The 19,375-nt window shown below is 51.1% G+C and overlaps 1 protein-coding gene across 6 annotated transcripts in view; it reads left to right on the top strand.

Moving 5' to 3' along the window:
• Positions 1–14,536, top strand: part of Atp2b3 (ATPase plasma membrane Ca2+ transporting 3) — a 70,543-nt gene extending 56,007 nt beyond the window's left edge. For 2 of the 6 annotated variants that reach the window (XM_074064413.1, XM_074064412.1), the window contains 2 exons: positions 701–787; positions 11,522–14,536. In XM_074064413.1, the coding sequence (XP_073920514.1) occupies positions 701–787; positions 11,522–11,842 (408 nt within the window). In that variant the 3' untranslated portion in view covers positions 11,843–14,536. Of the gene's footprint in view, positions 1–700; positions 855–11,521 lie in introns of all 6 variants that reach the window. The other 4 variants (XM_074064416.1, XM_074064417.1, XM_074064415.1 and 1 more) reach the window with 2 other exon arrangements.
• The last annotated feature ends 4,839 nt before the right edge of the window (positions 14,537–19,375 follow it).

Genomic DNA, 19,375 nt, shown 5'->3' with positions numbered 1-19,375 from the left:
GGGTCTTTCTTTCCATAGACCCCACTTCCCTTTCAACTTCTAGGAAGCTTAAAAGGTGGGGACAAAGCAGTCCCCAGTCCTCCCAGCCTCTGTGCCTGTGGGTCTGACAAGACTAACTGCATACTCTATCTGAGTCCATTCTTCTACTGAGGGTCCCAGTTACCTGGGTAAGCTGTAGAAGCCAGTAGGAGCAGCAGGCCGGCAGAGGGAGAAGCAATAGGGTCCCTGCTTAGAGTAAGGGGAGCAATGATGGCGATTCCCAATGGGCCCAGAGAAGTGCGGCCACATCTTCCTAATGGGAGCATGTCATATCCCTCAGGTGTGCTGGGGCGGAAAAAAAGGTTGAGAACTCCCGAAATAGGATAACAAACTATTGCCAGCCGCAGGTACTTACTGACAAGTGGTTTGCAATGAGCATATTGTGAATGCAAATGACTCCTTCTGAAATGTTTGCAGTGTGCCCCCATCTGTAACCCTCCCTCCCGATCTCATGACCACTAATCATTTGCCCAGCAAACCCTCTCTTGGTCACAGCCTGATCAAAAGCATCAGCAGCTCCCAGTGAGTGGGGCTGACCGAGTTGAGGCTTTGCTGTCGTGCTATGTTCCCAGCGCGGCCCCTTGTCCTTGCCCAGCCCCACCTCCTGCAGTCGCCTGGACCTCGGTGCAAGCCAACTTTTATCTCGTTTTCTCTCCCACAGATGGAGGTAGTGAGTACCTTCAAGAGAAGCGGGTCATTTCAGGGTGCTGTGCGCCGGCGGTCTTCGGTCCTCAGCCAGCTCCATGACGTAACCAATCTTTCTACCCCTACTCACGTAACTCTCTCTGCCGCCAAGCCCACCAGCGCTGCTGGCAGTGAGTCTTGACTTCCCTTTTCTCTCATAAATGGCATCTCCGGGGAAGATAAAGCCTCCCCAACGCTCCTCTTTTTTCCAGTCTTGCGTTTCTGCTCACCGTGGCTTTTCCGTTCCTTCTTTACCGCCCTGTCCAGTCCTTCCCGCCAGACGGTGTCTCCAGAGCCATGTTCTCTCATGAAATGTACCGAACCCATGGCACTGCCGGGCCCTCCGTCCTTTGCTTTGTTTGGTTTTTGGTTTACGTTTAGTGCTCCTGCTGCCATTGGCTTTCTTTTCTTGAACTTGTCCGCATGTGCCAATGGTTCTTCATGAACTTAGGCCTCTTCCGGTGGTGTCTGGTGTCGGCCTGGGGCCTTTCTCGGTGTCCTGTGGTGAGTGTCAGGGAAGCACACAGCTTGGGGTCACCCTCCTGAGTGAGGCAAGTGCCCACCGTGTGGCATCATTTGCAGCGGAATCCAGCCCAGCTCCTTGGGGACCAAAGCAGCAGCTTCCAGCATTCTTCTTGAAGTGGCTTCCAAAGAATGCCACTGTCACCTGTCCCCAGGTGGGCTCAGCGGTGGCAAAGTGTTCCTGCGCAGCTGGTGGCTGCTCTATAGGGCCTGCCCCAAGCCATGCATGGACTGTTAGAGGTGTCCTGGGTACTGTAACTCAGGAGCCGCAGGCACATCTCTGTTCCTGAAGCTCCTCGCTCTTTCCAAAACAGGCCTCAGGATGGGAAGGTCTTAACCCAATCCCAGGAAAACTGGATTCCCTTCAGTGCAGTTCAGTGAGAAGTTCCCACCAGGCTGGTCACATTTTAAAGAGAAGCCAGGGGCTGTCCTAAGTAGGTAGAAACTTCCATAATTGCTCACATCTTTTTCCAAAGACGAAGGAAAGGCCACTAGACTGCTGAACTTGCCACCCTGTTGGTTCCCCCAACAGGAGAGAACGCAGGCAACCATGTGGGGTCCCCCAACCCCACCCAGGCAGCCTGCCTTTTGTAACAAACTCGGGAGATTTCAAAAGCCAAACAGTAAACCTTGAGTATGAGCCCAGAGCCCCTGCCGGGACGGTTCAATGCTACCTCTTTCCTTTCCTTCCAGTGAGCCCCCGCAGCTCCCTTCGCGAACACGCCACTCCCACGCAGCCGGGAGTCCTTAACTACGCCTTTTTCCCATCACAGACTCTTCAAGTTTCTTTTTGCTTGATTTCTTTCTGTTCTGTTCTTTTCTTTTTTTAGGAACTGGTGAGAGGTCCCCGGTGGGGGGCACCCCTCCTCTTGCTTAAGCTGTCCTTTCAGGCCAGTCTGCCCTTTAAGGAAAGGACGAGGGTCACCCCAGGAACAGCATGAGCGAACGTGCACACACACGCCCCCTTCTCCAAACCACAGGCCGCACACATCTCCAGCTTGTTCCTACACCCACTGGACCACCAACCCGGGCCACAAATATTGGCTGACACCGGTCACCATTGGTCTGAAAAGCAGTCAGAGCTCCTGGCACACTTAGATGGGACTCCAGGAGGGCCTCACTGCCACTCCACCCAGAGAGACCAATCGGAGGCTCTGCCAAGTCAGTTAAGGACAGAAGTGGTGCGTGGTCTCCCGGGACACATTGGCCAGGACCTGGGTGGGCAGCAGCACCTTCCTTCATGGGACTGAAGGGACAAGAGTAGGTATGTGTGCCCCCAAGGGGCACACATAGATCTGCCCAGCCCCTTCCTCCCCCATTTACTTCCTCCATACTTTTCTTTATCACCTCTCTCTCTGCGCCTCCTGTCTGTCTGTCGGTTCATCTGCCCACCTGTGACTTCGGGGAGGGCAGCTGACGAGGCCCTACTCCATCCACTCCTCAAAGCCTTCTCCACAGCTCTGGCCTCGCCCCACCTGGGGCCAGCTGGGCCTCTGCAGCCCCTCCCCACCTGCCTCCACGCACTGGGGTGAGGCCTGCTGGATACCTCCCACTTCCTCCCTGGGGGCTGCCTCTTTCTCTTTTCTTCCTTGGCTCCCAGCACCTTCCTTTCCTCCCTCCCTCCTTCCTTTGTGCTCTCCACGACCATCTGCCCCTCCTTCCCATCTCCAGAGCCCAGCAGCACCTGGTAAGTAACAGTGGGAGAGACGCCACCCTCCTGCTGTTCACAAGTCATTCCAGGGGGACCTGAGCAGTGGTGGTGAGGGTGGGGAGCAGGGCCTTCTGAGGAGGGTGCTGGTGTGAAGGCACAGGGGGCCTGATGTCCCGACTGACAAAAGTGGGCCTAAAAGGCTCACCCCCATTGAGCAGTAGCACCTCAGAAAGGATTCACTATGGAGGAAGATGCTGGTTGGGGCACCTGGCAACTCCAAGGGAGACGTGCTTTGCTTCTGGAAGCCACTGACCAAAACTGCTTCTGCCACCATCACTCTGCAGCAGATTGGTTTAGAGCTCAGAACCTAACTCCCACTCAGTTTCAAGGACCCCAAGAAATCACTGAGCCTAGCACTCTCATCTTTTAAATCAGGGAAGGGCAGGTGCCCACAAGGGTCAGGACCTGCCCAGCACCACATAGACAGCCAGGCCTGGCAGAGTAGGGACTAACCCCAGTCATGCCCATCTCCATGGAACTTTCCAGAGGATCAGAGCTGCTTGAAAAGAAGGCAGGGTAAAGGCCATAATGGAGCTCCCCTAGACAAGAAGCAGTGTGTGAAGGCATTATGGCCACAGGCTGCCCCCACTCACCCCAAAGGAATGCATAACTCAAAAGGTTTCCGAGGGAAAACCCACAGTTACTTAAGTGAGAAATTTTCTGGCTGGTCACCTGCTCAGGTCAGTCTGCCTTTCAGACCCCTTGGAGTCAGAGGACTATGCCTGTAGCTCTCAGGGTACTGGAGGAGCTTCCTGTTCAAAATCAGTCCCACTAAGGACCTCTGACTCTCTGGGGAGAAGATCCATTCACTCTGTGCCCCCCCCCCCGGGCCAATGCAAGAATTGGCCAGAGGACATCCTCCAAGTCAGAGGAGAGGACGGCCAGGATCCTTGGGACTCAGTGTGCCCTCCCATCCTTCCTAGCCTCCCACACCACATGTGCACATGTGTCTCTGCTGTTGTGGACTCAGGTGCCATCCTCACTTCCTCCTTCACCCACAGACAGAACTGTCAGACTACACTGGCCGTGACCTCCCAACTCCTAGTTCCAGGATCACCTCTGCAGCCTCCTTCCCGCTCAGAGCTATGTCTCTTCCCCTGCCCAGCCATGAGCTGCCTCTGTCACAGCCACTTCAGTCACAATCTCCCCAGCCCAGGGTGTAGTGCCTTTCTTTTCACAGCTGCCACCTCGTTCCATGTTACTTTGAGGCCTTCCATCTGGATGGCTCAGGAACAAGGGGACAATGAAATTCTAGTCCCTGGTGGGGTCAATCACCCTCCTCCCCATCCCAACCAGACACTCACACAATGAGGCTGCAGGAAGCCGAGCATCGCTCTTCCAGTTGGTGACAATATCCCCAAAGTGTGGCTGTAGATGGGGTGTTGCAGTTACTCAGGTTTGCTAACAAGCAGCAAGCCAGGGCACTGCACATCTGCCTCCTGCTGAGAGCAGGAGGATATGTGATCTTCGGGAAAGATCCTGGGTCCTGGTTCCACGAAAGCCTCACTGCAGGCTCTGGTGGTCAAGAATCCTTTTGTGTGTCTGTTTTCCATGAGGAAACACAGATATACCCTGGCACCTAAAATCTGCTCCCCAGAAGCTAACCTTAATGGCCCTCCCATTCCGACTGGCAGCCAAGCCCAGCCCACCCTTCCTGCAGCAATGCTGGGCCTCTGTACTCGAATGTTTACTATTGGAATAGTTCACGACGTGGGTCCCAAGCCAGCCCAACAAAGGGGCAGGGGTGACTAGTGGGTTTGGTCCCATGTGGTCAGAAGGGGCTCCTTCCAGACATTTAGTTCAGGTTAACCATGTGGAGACAAGTCACAGCAGTTGTTTTATTTTCATTGATTTTTGCAACATGAAAATCTTTCATCCAGTGTGACTGAAGCCAGCCAGGTGAGCTCACACCTTTGCTTGGATAGAACTTTCCAGAGCCCAGAGAGGCATGGTCATCGCACACTCACAGGTAGAAGAAGCTCTCAGTGTTTTGTGGAGTTTGCTGCATTGTCAGGAAGTTGATTGATGTTGAGCCAAATCTCCTCACTTTGGGTTTCTGGAAATAGTGTATTGGCATTTTTTCGTAGATATTCGATAGTGTGTATACTGCCCCCACACGGAAAGCATCAGTACCCCAATAGAGGCCCACCCTGCCAATGAGCCATCCTGGAACCAGGGGAACAGCCTTCCAGGGAATTCTTAAATCACACAGCAGAACACAGCCTAGGGAAGATTCCAGAAGCCCTGGCCTGAGCCCTCCCCAGTAGTCACTGTGAGTGCTGACGCTCAGGCCACGAACGAGCCGGCGACTGAGAGCTCGTGAGATTTATCCCAGGCGCCGCAGCTAGTAGGAGAGGCAAGAGCTCAGACGTCTGTGTGGTCTGACCACCTGAAAAGCCTGAGCTCAGCGACTGATGTTCGGAGCAAAGCCCGGGCTCTCAGAATCGGGGGATTTTCACAAAAACTCGCCAGCCGATTTGCGTGTGTCGGCCTGCCGACATACCGAGAACCATGTCTTTCGTTTCTGCTGTGATCCCTTGACGAAAGGGCCACCTCTGTGGTTTGCATTATTTTCCAAATTCAAGCACGTGCCATCCTCATGGGGAGGAAAGGGGCTTGCCTCTTGTTTTCCTGTAACAGAGAAGTGAGGCCAAGTCCAGCTTTTCCTCAGTTTCCAGACTTTCTGATCTTGGCTTCTCAAGCCAAGGCAGCTGACAGGTTCCATCTTCCAAAGAAGGTTCTGGACTAGTGGTTGACACAGAGCAGTGGAAAGGCACGGAAGGAGCCAGACAAAAGAATCTGAGCTCCATGAGCCTTAGGGGCTGAGACTGAGTGGAGAGCACGGAGAAGCACCTGTGGCTGCTGGTCCACAGCACCCCAGCAGCAGTGGGTAGGTTGGGTTTATTTCTGCCAAGGAATTAGAAGCAGGAGGCAGAAGGTGCCAGGCAGTGTCCATTGTTACTGTCATGATGGTAGTTCAGGAGCCTTTGCTTTGATTTCTCTCTCCTTTTCATTTCCTTTTTCCATTCTTTTTACCGAGGTGAACTTCCCTCAGTCCTTTGCTTGTCTCCCAGCTTCTGCATCCCTGCTCCCCGCCACGCCCCTGCATTGAAGGCCTAAGCAAGGGCACTTGCAGCTCCTGGAGAGGACTTGGAGCCCCCATTAGTGGCACAGCATGCTTGCCATCTGCTGCAGCTTGGGGGCCGGGGTGGGTGTTGGTCTGTAGCGTCAAGCCCCTTAGGGCTCACAGAATCCATGCACCAGGTCAGCAGCATGTGGTGCCCTAGTGCTCCGGCTGTCTGAGGCACACACAGGCACAGGGCGTCTCCTCCTGGCAGGAAATGATGAGCAAAGGGAGCTAAATGCAAATGGTTACAGGCCTCAGAAGGAGAGAGAGCAGACAAGTAGAAACATTAAAGGGTGCTATCCTGGGACCCTGGCTGTCCGGCCCAGCCTCTCTGAGTAAGGATATTTGAGCTAAGTTTGGTGTGAAAAGAAAAGGCCAGCTATGAGTCAGTCTGGAGGAAGAACAGTCTAGGACGGGGGCATGGCCCAGCAGGGAGGAGGGCTTCTGTCTGGGATGTGCCAGAACAACTTCAGCTAGCTGGTTGCAGCATGCTGGATAGATGGCCTCAAAGAGGGGTGAAACTCTTATGGGGGATGGGACCAGGCTGGTAGCAGACATTTTGCAAGCAATCACTGAGTTCTTGCTGGGCACAGGCACCTTGCTAGATGCTGGGGCCATCTGTGAACCCCACAGACAAATCCCCTCCTTCAGGGGAATTGTTCCAGTGGAAGGGAGAGAATAATTGGGGTGGAGGGCACTTTTGAAGGGAGTGGGTGCAGGAATGCTGGGAGCGACAGGGAGGGCTCATTGAGGAGAGAGTGAGGGGCCCTGATGTGCACTGAAGAAGAGGGAATTTATGGAAGAGGGCACAGCCAATGCCAAGGCCCTAGGACAGGAGTGTGCCAGAAGCTGGACACAAAGTTAAGAGAGACAAAGGGTTTGCATTAGGTGGAGACCATGACATAGCTTGGCTTTCACTGGAAGGATCACTCAAGCTGCCGTGCTGAGAACAGATTGCGGGAGGTCAGGGGGAACAGACAGCAGGGAGACAATGGAGGAGACCCTGCAACAGCCAGCCTGGCCTGGTGTGGTGATAGTGATGGTGGCAGTGTGGTAGAGGGATGTGAAGTGGCAGATTCTGGATGTCACTTGGAAGGAGCAGTGGGGCTGTTGGGGGCTGGCGCTGGGATTGGAGGCCAGTTAAATTTGAGATGTGAGCTTAGACATCCAAGTCTGGGGCTGGAGATAGGACAGTCGTTGGCAGACAGATGGAATAGAAGGCCTTCGGATGATAGGGAACAGTTAAGGGAAAAGGAGGAGTCCACAAAGTGGCTGGAAAGGAGCCGAGGGTAGGTAGGGGGAGCATCAAGTGCTCTGCTATGTCAAGAAGGAAATAAAGTATCGACAATCCTCTCAGGACCACTGGCTGTGACAGAGGGCAGAAAAGTGGGTAGCAGCTGGAGAGGACTGTGGGACCCAAGAGGGGAGGGTATAATACAAGACAAGTGAGTGACCTGGACAAGGGTAAAGATAATGGCAAGAGTAACACCCTTGAGTGGCTGGCGGGGGGCGGGGCAGGTGGAAGTGAACCACATTGCCTCACAAGGGTGATGAGAAATTATTGGCGATCCCCCTGCAGCTCAACCTGACCCCTTTGGTTCCCAGAAGCCTCAGCCATAGTAAATGTAGGACTCATCTTTCTTCAACACTGCTTTTATTTTTTCTCTTTAAAATTTATCCTACAAAGGTGGGTGTAGTGGCTCACACCTGCAATGGAGTTAGGACCCATTTCAGTTAGGACCCAGTTCAGTTCCATCACCTGCTAGAATGTTTACAGTCAGGTGTGAGCGTGATCAGGTCTCCCTCAGTAGTCAAGGGAGCCTGGAAATACCATCTGGAGAAAGGACAGCACAGGCAACCACAGGGCAACAGAGCCTTACTCAAGAGCCTTATGCCAAGCACCAAGGAAGGACTGAGGCCTCAGGCAGACAAGGTCTGAGGATTGTGAGTCCCCAGGGTCCTCCAGAATCCTGGCAGACATGGCGACAGCAGTGGATGAGAAGAGGCTCTGACGCAGAAGATGTTTTGCTATTAGGACCTACCAGACCCACTGATGGTGTACACACAGGGGTGGAATGGGGAATTGAGGTGCCTCTGAGGTTTGACCAGAGTCCCGCACTGGGATGGGAAGAGAGTGAGGGGCAGTCCTTGGTGAGGATGTGAGAGGTCCAGTAGGCATCCAAGGGGAGGCAGCAGGAGCAAAAGTCTGGCAATCTGGACAAGGGTCCTGGCTATAGATATGAAGCTGAATGTGGTACCAATGGCCCTGGTGGCGTCTAGGTGATCTGATGGGGCTGTAGTTGGTATTCCCAGCAATGAGGGTGGCGAGGTCCCCTTGGGAAGAGTAGAAATGAAGAGGCATCCTGGGCTGGGGAACATTGAGGAAGCCAGTTGGGAACCTGAGATGGAGAAGTCAGTGCAAGCTGTGGCACTGGGACATGGCACAGGATCCACTCAGGCCAAGCTGTGCGTTTCCTAGGAACACCAAACTCCAGACCTGGAACCCCAGAGGGGTCCACAAGCACCTGGGTACAAGCCCAGTCCTCCAGGATGGGCCTCTCTTATGACTGTTTGCTGGGTTTCCACAAACCAATTTCCCCGGAATTGCCTGTGTCCTTCGGCCTTAGGGTGGGCTAAAAACACCCCATCATAAGACCAACACCAAGCTGGAGAAAAGCTGACTCACTGTCATATGTTAAAGACTCACCATGACTTGAGCCAGGCTTCAAACCCACAACAGCCAAACACCAGGTTCAGATTGCTCGTTCATGCCTGCATTCCCCAAGTGCCGGCTGATCTGGTCAATTGCTCTGTGTCTGACTCTGGCAGTAGGCAGCAAACAAGGCATTTGCCTCCTCCCAGGAGGTGTGCCTGTAGGGCCAGGGCAGCAGTAGCTGTAGAAGCAGGGAGGGGTACGTGAAGGCTGCCCACAGCCTTGGCTATCCATGGAAGGGAAGCACTTGGCATTTAGCCGGGTGCAGTGACACCTGTGGGCAGGTTTGAGCAGGGGTCTGGCCTAATCATGTGATCTAGGTCCAAATGAGGCCACCAGCTTAGCAAGGAGAAGGGTGTAGCCAAGGTTATGGGTGCATTGCCAGAAAACCTACTGAACACATCCCCAGGGTCAAGGGCAGCAATGCACAGCCTTTTCTCTTTTCTGTGACTTGATGGGTATAGCCAACAGCTGGAGCAGGTGCTGTCTGTCTCTTGCATCAACACTCCAATCCTCCATCAAAAAACCTAACTAATGAGGCATCATCTGAGCTGGCTACAAAAGTGAATTCTGTTGTTTTCATTAAAAACGTCAAATGATTCTCCGTTTCCATGTTAACCCTACTTAAGAAACCAGTCTGGAATAAAGGCCTGAGGGAGAACAGCTGGCCATCTGCCATCTAGCAGATGTGGCTCCACCAAGTCCAGAGAAAACCCTAACCAGATTTCAGATGTGAACCTAGAAAACTCTTTTCTGGAGCTTTTGGGCTCACTTTTTTGTACTCCAAAGACTATGAGGTTTGTCTCATTTAAGCTGATTTAGGAGTGCTGTGCTTGCCCTGGCTGAATTGTCAGACCCAAGGTCCAGACTGGAGAGCTGAAAGGAACTCATTGTAGTCAAGGTGATTCACCGTCTAAACTAAGGGCCAGCCAACTGTCCCTATAAAGGGCCAGTGAGAAAATATATTTAGCTTTTCAGACCAGGTCTCTGGTGCAACCAAACAACCCTGCCCTTGCAGCTTGAAAGCAGCCATGGATAGTCATAGATGAATGAATGCGCATGGCAACGTGCCAATAAAACTTTACTTACACAACCAGTAAAGGGCCAGAGTTCGCTTTCTGGCCACAGATTGCACATACCTTATCTAAACCAAGAAACCCAAATCCTAGCTCCTTGGATCTAGAAATGACATTAGAATTCATAAAATGTCCTCTGCTTCACAAGGGAGCCCGGGCTGGGGTGCCAGGAAGGGAGCAAAGAGGCAGCATCGCTGTGGCTTGTAAAACTGCTAAGACTTAAGTCCATGTGTAAGTGACAGCGGAAAAGCCAGAGGAGGGAGAGGCTAACATGTGAGCAAATTCTTGAGCAGGCCCTGCAGGAGGTACAGACGGTTCGAGGGAGCATAAGCTTGGCTGGGGGCAGAGGACCACAGTGGTGGGGTGGTCTGGGGCATGGTAGGAAGCTTTTCCCTACAGGAAGTCATGCTGATCTGAAGACTGGAAACAAGAGTGGGGATGGCCAAGAAATGTGTAGACTTATCCCTGTCTGAGTACGGAGTGAGGAAGAGGAGGGTATAAGGGGAGACAGGCCAGAAGGGCAGGTAGAACCAGATTGCAGAGGGCCTCCAGCGGCCCCAAGCATGCAATCAGACACATGTAGCTATGGCACAGGGTTGTAAGGAGGCCACAAGGACCCACTATGATAGACCAGGGGCAGGATAGATAAGCAGGGCCAGGCTTGGTGTGTGCAAATCAGAAATGTGGCCATTTTCAGTCTTGGCCTCTAGGTGGGGACCAGTGGGCTCTTAGACCCAAAGCTCTGAGAAATCTGGGCCACAGTCCCTGGTACTATCGACATAGGCCCCAGCACTGTGGCCAGGAAAGGGAGGTGTGGACAGACAGGAGGAGGGACAGGATCAGGTCAGATCTGGGGTACCCCAGAACAAAGGAGGGAGCAGTAGAGGAGGTGGGATCAGAGCAGCTGGTGAGGTAGAGAAGGGCCAAGCAGCAGCAATGTCAGGGAGCCTTGAGAAGTTTCCAGAAATGGAAGGCCACCTGTGTTGAGTACCCCTGAGGGATGGATTAAGATGAAGATAATCTAAGTGGGCTTAGCATCAGGAAGACTGATGGTCAGACAGATGGAGGCATGGAGCATCTTGGCTGCAGCTACAAGAGCGAAGTGGATGTAGATGAGGTCCCTAGAAAAGATTTCTTTCCTACCAAATTGGAGTTCAGACTGAAAGGAGATCCCCCAGGGCCACCTATGCCAGTCCTCCCAGCTCAAAGGAAGGGAAGGTAGCAGGCAAGAGCCTAGCATTCCAGAACATCTGCTCAAGTCAGCCATGTTTCCTGCACGTAGATCAGTTGATAAGACTAAGGCCCAGAACTGCAAACCCTGATCAGAACCCAATAGAGCTGCACCACTCCCTATTAGCTCCCCAGTGTAGGAACATTTATCACATGATGACCCCCCAGCCATTGATGTGGGTAGAACTCACCAGCACTAGACACATTGACTGTCTCCTTTCCTTTTCTTTCTTTTCCCTTTCTTTTCCTTTCCTTCCCTTCCCCTCCCTTCCCTTCCCCCTCCCTTCTTCTTCCCCCTTCTCCTTTCTTCCCCCTTCCCCCTCCTTTCACCTTCCCTTCCCTCCCTTCCCTTCCTTTTCCATCCCTTCCTGCCCTCCCTACTCCCACCTTGGATCCTGTCCCTCCATCTCCTGCTCCAGATCCGGGTGGTGAAAGCATTCCGTAGCTCACTCTATGAAGGCCTGGAAAAACCGGAATCCAAGAGCTCCATCCATAACTTCATGGCAACGCCCGAGTTTCTGATCAATGACTACACCCACAACATCCCACTCATCGATGACACAGATGTGGATGAGAACGAGGAACGCCTGCGGGCCCCACCGCCCTCATCCCCCAACCAGAACAACAATGCCATAGACAGCGGCATCTACCTGACCACGCATGTCACCAAGTCAGCTACCTCTTCAGCGTTCTCTTCCAGGCCCGGGAGCCCACTACACAGCATGGAGACATCCCTCTAACCAGAACTTCTCTCTGAACATGCACACACACGCACACACACACTTGGACCCACATGCAATCACATGCCTGCACACACACACACACACACACACACACACACACGCACACGCACACCTGCCAAAGAGGGAAACCACTAAGGCGGCTAAAGACTTCTTGTGTGGTATTTGCAAGAAGCCAAATTCGTTTGATAAGGGCGCAGTCTGCCAGGCTTCTTTTCTGGGACCCAGGAGCAGGAAGAAAGAGTGAGAGGGACAAGGGGGATGGGGGAGGCTCTTCACCCAAATGGGAAGAAGGAGAAAGGAGAGAACGAGAAGAGTTGTGCTCCCCACCTTTTTTCTATCGATGCTTTCTTTTTCAACAAACACTATAATTCCACCGTGTGTCACCATTTGGGCTATGTGGCGGAATGGGGGCTGGTTTGAGTTTCTTGGGAGCTTTGTTGCACCATTAGGGAGCAACCAAAAACAGGCCAGTCCATTGCAGGGCCAGGAAGGATGCTACTGCCAAGACCAGCCACCAGAGGGAGCCACCTACAAACGTACCTGCAACCCGCAAAGCAGCAGCTTACCCTGAATACAGTAGATCCATCTGCAGTACGCGTGCGTGCGCGCGTCTATATGTATGTGTGTCTACATGCATATACATATATATTGACAAGATGCATATTTAAAGAATAAGGAACCATTAATTGGCATGATATTTTCACTCTTATCAGGCATTTTCCTTTTGAAATTTCATTATTGAATGTAGTAAGGCTTTTTCAGGGAATTAGACTGTGAGAACATGTTCTCAGTTGATACATTTTCCTCCCTAGCCCCTAGCCTGGTGCTCCCCATACATGGCCCTGCTGAGATTCCAGAGGAGAAAGTCTGGGGGAGGGACACTCGAGGCCTGAAGGCCTTATAATCAGAACATTTGCACTTTGAGACCCTCGCCTATAGAGGAGAAAAACCTTTCAATGGAATTGTGTATTTCAAAGGAAAATACCAAAGTACTGGTGGGAGTGAACCCCTCCAGTCGGTGGCAAGGGAAGTTTGGTTTCCTTCGGTTCCAATACCAGTTCCAACTCTTTCATTCTGGCTGGTGGCTTTCTTTGTCCACACCTCAACTTTGACAGCATTACACACGGTATGCTAGGTGTGGGTCCTGCTGCAGAGATGGAAGCCCCCAATGCCAGCCCGACTCCCACAGAAACTGACTGAGCAAGAAGAATCATCAAACCCAAGAGGCTGACTAGGGGAACCGTCCAGACCCCATCACCCTTGGCACCTCTGGACTGACTCCCATCTTGTGTTTTGGCAAATGCCAGAAAGTGCTCGCTGAACCACCTCGGTGTCTGCCACAGCAAGGGTAGTGTCACCCCCTAAAGCATGCTTCCCGCCCCGGTCATCTTATTCAGAGGACAAATATAACCCACAAAGGCAACACTGGGGAAGCAAAACCTCTTGGAGAAATGGCATGTCATCACTGTTGCTGCTGGACCAAGTCTCAGTTTCCCCTGAATGAGTGATAAGCTGAGAGGAGGCAGCAAAGGAGATAAGAGTCCCAAAGTCTGCTGCCTTACCTGGGAAACCCAGACAGACAGGCCTCTTCCCAGTGGAGGGCCAACCCTCCTAACCTTCTGCTCCCACATCCCGAGTACGGACACCCATGATGACACCAGTGAAATGGGCAGCACTTTGCCCATGAGGTTTCCTTGACTTTCTGAACTTCTGGGTGTCACACTTAGCAGAGAGGTGGCTGGGTCTCGGCACAGTTCCCACATATACCTGTTGCTAGGGCCTGGGGCTCAGCCACCAGGAGATGGATGGGAGCTGAGGGATGTAGGATGAGGATGAGGCTGTGCCTGTCAAACCCGGTCCCTCACTCACTTGTGGCAGGCTTGTCTCACCTCCCACACCCACACAAAGCCAAATGGCTTAGTTCCCACTGTTAGCATCAGTGCCATGTCACCCCTGAGCAGGAGTAGTCAAATCTCGGGCAAAAGAATTTCGGTTAGAAGAGAAAATCCACTTTAAAATGCCAGCTACAGAAAACTTAAAGCCATCCCTTTTTCTAAAGGGCACATTGAGAATGTTACCCATTTGTAAATTGTTCCCTGATGTCCTCCTTGTTTAAACCACAACAAAAGGGCAGCTCAATTTGTTGAGGGTCTTTGTGTTCTTAAACAAAAGTAAAATTCCAAGTGTTTCACTTGGAGGAGGTCAGCTGTGTGTGGTATGGCTGCACTCACGGGCTTCTTGTCATCCTCTGTTACAAACACATCGATAGAGCAAATGGCCGCTAGATATTAAAGAGCAAACCCTCACTGCTGCTGTGTAAAGTTGCCTGATGTCAATGTCGACTATATAGTCCCTAGGCTGCCTTTGTGCTGGGCTGTGGGGTTGAGGAAAGGGGCACTGTGAATTCGCACCTTTGCTCCAGTTCTTGTACAGTCTTCAGGCCATGGGCCTGTCTCATTGGGAAGCTCTTCTTTATAAAAGCATTATATTATACGGAATGGCTTGGTCAACTGTGTTCAGTTCATAAATATGTGTTACATTTTTATCTGCCTGTTATAAAGATGAACAAAAATATCTTAATGAGAAAGACCACAGATGCATAATAATTTAAAGTCTGTAGTTGAGTTTCTTAATTTAAAAAATAGACCAAAATTTCTGTGTATAAAAAAAATGAAAGGCTCCTACAATCTTGGTCTGGGTAATTTGTGTGATTTATTTGGTGAGTGCTCAGATGGAACCAAACAGATGCCTTCATGGCACTGGGCCGTCTCTCCCCACTGGCAAGCTGTTACCCTGCTGAGTTCTTAGGCCAAGGAGAAGTGGTATGGGTGAGAGGTGCCCTGCTCCCTAGATATTCCAACTGGCTTGACCTGGAAGGGCCCGCAGTGAACATCCAGGCTAGTATCTTCAGATGGGAGCAGGAGGTGGTGGGGGGGAGGAGGAAGAGGGGGTGACAACGTGACAATTCAGCACCAGCACACCAAACCTAACTCCAGAACCCAACACACTCACAAACTCCCTATTTTTTTGTTGAGGTCAGACATATATAACAGAAAATTTGAACATCTCAACCTTCTTTTTTATAATGCTAGGAATTGAACCCGGGACCGCACACATGGTAGGCAAGTGCTCTGCCACTAAGCTACATCCCACCCCTCAACCATTTGAAGTGCACATTCACAGTGTTGTGCAACCATCACCTCCATCTGTCTGCAGAACTTTTTCATCTTTCCACAATGAAACCCTGTGCCCGTCAACCATACACTCGCCATTCTTCCTCCCCGGTCCCTGGCACCTACCATTCTGTCTATGATTTTGGCTATGGCATTCTCATATAAAGGCCCTCATAGAAGTGGAATCTGGACGGTATTTGTCCTTTGTGACCGTTTCATTCACCGAGCATCGTGTCCTCAAGCGTCATCAGAATTCCCTTCCTTTTTAAGGCTGAGTGATATTCCACTGTGTGGATGGGCACATTTTGTTTATCCACCTATTTGTGAAAGGACACTCGGTTTGCCTCCACCTTTTGACTGTTATGAATAAAGCTGCTACGAACCTGGGTGAACAAATAGTCTTTCAAGACCCTGCTTTCAATTCCTTTGAATGTATATATAAAAACCAGCAGTGGGATTGCTAGATACCATGGTAATTCTATGTTTAACCTTTTGAGGAACCACCAGACTGTGTTTCCACAGCGACTGCACCATTTTGCATTCCCATCAGCAGTGTATAGGGTTCCAGTCACAGACTTCCTCTTTATCTCAAAGCCATAGCAAGAAAGCCCATCATTTCACTTACTCTACAGGCCTCTTTCCTGTCTCCCCGGATTCCTCCGAATATGTGCAGGTGGACATCTGTGCTCCATAGCACCCCACTCTTGGGCCAGGAGGAAGAGCCAGGCAGATAGCTCTGGGGTCCAGACTTGCAAATAACCACCACAGCAACGGCACTAAGACTCCCCTTGCCTCATTTTATGATATTGCCACTTTTCTGCTCCACACATTAGCCTTTTAGACTTGCCATTTTCCATGGCAGCAGCCAAGAAAGGAGAAAAATGGCTTCAACACTCCCTCGAACCACGAGTCTATACTTCTACCACAGGCAAAAAGACAAATGGAACCCTTGTTTTGTTGCTTTGTGAGTACATTTTGAATCATAAGGCTCAGTAAGTGTAGACTGGCCAAATTCCGTATCAAAACAGCTGGCACAGAATGGATGTGTGTCCATGACTTCTTTTTCCTGCACACTTCTGTTATCAAATGGGACAACTGTTCGCATGGGGAAAAGTCTGTACTTAGGCTAAAGGCTTGGAGCAATAAAGCACCACGGCAGCAGAGCCTGGGGAGTCTGAGGAAGGGTCACATAAGTGTCCTGGGCGGCTCTAACAGACTTCCCTAAACTGGGCAGCATGAAACAACAGAAATTTATCCTCTTACGGTTCTGGAGGCCTGAAATCCAAAATCAAGGTGTTAACAAGCTGAACTTCCTCTGAGGGCCCTCAAAGAGTATGTATTCCAGAACTTTCTCTCAGCTTCTGTTGTTAGTTGGCTGGTAGCTGCATCACTCTGACATCTGCCTCCATCTTCATGTGGTCTTGTCCTCTGCGTGTATCTATCTGCCTGTGTCATGTCTTCTAATGACACCAGTTTTTGGATTAAAGGCCAACCTAATGGTCTCTTCTTAACTTGATGACTTGTGCAAAGACCCTATTTCCAAATAAGGTCATAATTGTAGGTTCCAGGACACAATTTAATGGATCATAGCCAAGAAGGAAGAGACAGGCCAGGTTCCTCCCAGGACCTGGTTGCTCTCCTCCTCCTTCCACTGGGTTTATAGGCCAAGTAAGGCTCAGCCATTTGCCATGTTACAGTAATTAAGGTATGTTCTGCACTAACAGCTCCTGGAAGTTTCAGGTTCTAGAATATCTTATATCAGTTTCTCATTGCTGACCTTTTATATCTAAAATAAAGGAGATGGTTGTACCTTTTTAATCTCAATTTTTTTTTTTTACAAAATTCTTGGTAATAGGAAGCAAAAGAAAAACCTCATGCTATAACAGTGACTCTTGTTTTTTTTTTTTTACAATGCTTAGAACAAGGCCTCATCCACATTGTCCCACAGGCCCTGACAGACACACACACTAAATGTCATATCAGGAAAAATACAGACAATCCAAGCAACAAGCGCTAAGCTGACAGGCCCAGAGGCCAGCGCGCAAATAACACCAAGCAGAGCCAGCCAGTCTCCTGGACAATATGACAGGCACAGAAGCACGTGGCAGGATTTTGTAAAATAGCAATCAATCAGATTATTTGGTACAACCTGCTCAATTCACAAAGTGGAAACTGAGTCCCATGGAGAAAGAGGAACTTGCCTGCTACTCAATCATCATGAAAGGAAACGTCCCATCTTCCAGGGCTGTGGGGTGTTGAGCCAGGGGATAGGCATGCTTGTCCCAGTCCCCAAGGAGCATTATCAAACTATCTCCCTTCTTGCTGCTATGCCCTGGGGAGGGACTGGGAAGAGGGGAGGGGGACACACTGAAACAGAAGCAGGTGGAGAGAGCCCTCTGGAGGCTTTACAAGAGCTTCTCCACCCAGCCCTTCTCGTCTGGAGGGGAGGGTAGTATGTCTGGGAACCGAGAATATCACTCTTGTAGCCCAAATGAACTCATATCATGTGTGCAGCTACAGGGCTGGGGATATAGCTCAGGGATAGAGAGCTTGCCTAGCAGCCAGGAGACCCTACGTTTGGTCCCCAGCACTGCAATAAACAAAGGAATAAATAAATAAATGTATTAGCACAAGCAGCCTCAATGGAAGCTGAAGCCTAAGGAGGACCCCAAGGAACTGTTAGGGAAGATAAGACAGAGGCCAACAGTGAAATTTCTGTTTCTGAGGTCTATTCAAGTCGGCAATAAGTACAGGCCAAGGGCAGTACATAGTTGATGCCAAACAGCAAGATAGGCAAGGCACTTTGGAAACAGCAGAAGGCAAAAAGGACAGCTGGAACCCTCAGCTGCCCGCTGCCTTGGCCCTGCCCTCCCACTCTGTACTCAGAGACCCTGCCCAGCTCTGGGTCTGGTGACTGTGTCCTCCAGGGGCTCCAGTTGCACTGGGAAAACAGGTATGGAAACAATGCAGTAGGAAAGGGACACTCTGGAGGAAGTGGAGCCCAAAGGAGGTACCGCTGGCCTAGTCTGGGATGACCTCTTATCTAAAGGCTAAGTAGGAAAAGGTAAAAGAACTTGAGGGTGGAGAGCTGGTGGCAAGGGAAGCAGAGCAAAAGAGCACAGCATCCTTGAGAAGAGGAGGGATAGATAGGATGCCACTTCGGAGGCTACTGTCCATGAACCATGGCAAGAGTGCAGTGTGGCCAAAAGAGGCACTCCTCCCCTCATATTTTCTGGCTCACCTGGAAGAATTGCCTGTGACTCCCAAAGCAAGTAGTACATCTCTGAACTGGTAGCCAACCACGTGGTGAGCAACTACACTGTGCTCCAAGCCACTACTTAGGAAAGTAGTTATTTGGAGAAGCTCGCAGTCACTAGGTGTCCAGGAGGGTCTCAGAAAGCATCTAGTTCCATGCCCTCATCAGTAGAAGATGGAACCCTGTGCTCAATTATTTATTATTTATGAGAGACCTAAGCTCCCTCAGTCGGAGCCTGCTGCCAAGCAGGTGCTCTGAGAAGCAATGAACAATGCTGTGGACCATGTGTTCACTAGGCTGGGCTGGGGACATGTGCTGGGCCTGCAGGGCACTGAGGCCTGCCCCATCTACTGTACCTCTTCCTTTCGTTCACTACCACAATACTGGCTCCCTCCCAGGAGGGCAAGGAGTTTCAACTGCTTGCTTGCCTGCAATGCCCTCAGCTGAGCCAGGAGTTGGCACACAGCAGTTGCTCAATAAACATTGTTTCATGACTTCTTGGCCTCATAAGGCTTACAACTGAACCCACATTAAGAAGTTTATCACCAAATCTCGTAAGGCAGTTCTACGAAATGGAAGCCAGGCCACCTGGAGAGGCCTGCCCACGGGGAAGGCTGTGACATCTGCTCAGCTTCCTTACCCTGGGGACAGATAACACAGTTACTTTGTAAGGTCAAGCAAGCCCTTCTGCTGTCTTATCAGCTATGTGACCACTTCCTTTTCCTCTGCCTTCCACAAGGGATGACAAGTGATGCCTACGTGACAGGAAGCTCTCACTTGAAGCCCATGGAAAACTCCAGGCATTACCCCAGCCCACAAACTTGTGGGTGCCAGAGCCCACCCTCCTGTGGTCACAACCTCCCAAATGAGCTGAATGTGCACCAAGCCCCCTGAGGGGCTTGATGCCAGGCTGCTATTGGTCACACACCAGACAGACAGTCTTTTTAAAGGGGCTTGAGAAGGATGAGAGGGTGCCACAGCTTGGCATCTCTCTGAACTCCACTTCTAGACAGTCTTGACATAAAAACCCCACTTCAGGACTTCCTGCTACATTGTGACCACGTCTAGCAGGGACTGCAGAGCAAAGACAGGGGCTCTCTG

This window comes from Castor canadensis, chromosome X (genome assembly GCF_047511655.1).
Source record: "Castor canadensis chromosome X, mCasCan1.hap1v2, whole genome shotgun sequence".
Lineage (NCBI taxonomy): Eukaryota > Metazoa > Chordata > Mammalia > Rodentia > Castoridae > Castor > Castor canadensis.
The sequence above is the reverse complement of the archived record's forward strand: the minus strand, read 5'-3'. Positions and strand labels throughout refer to the sequence as shown.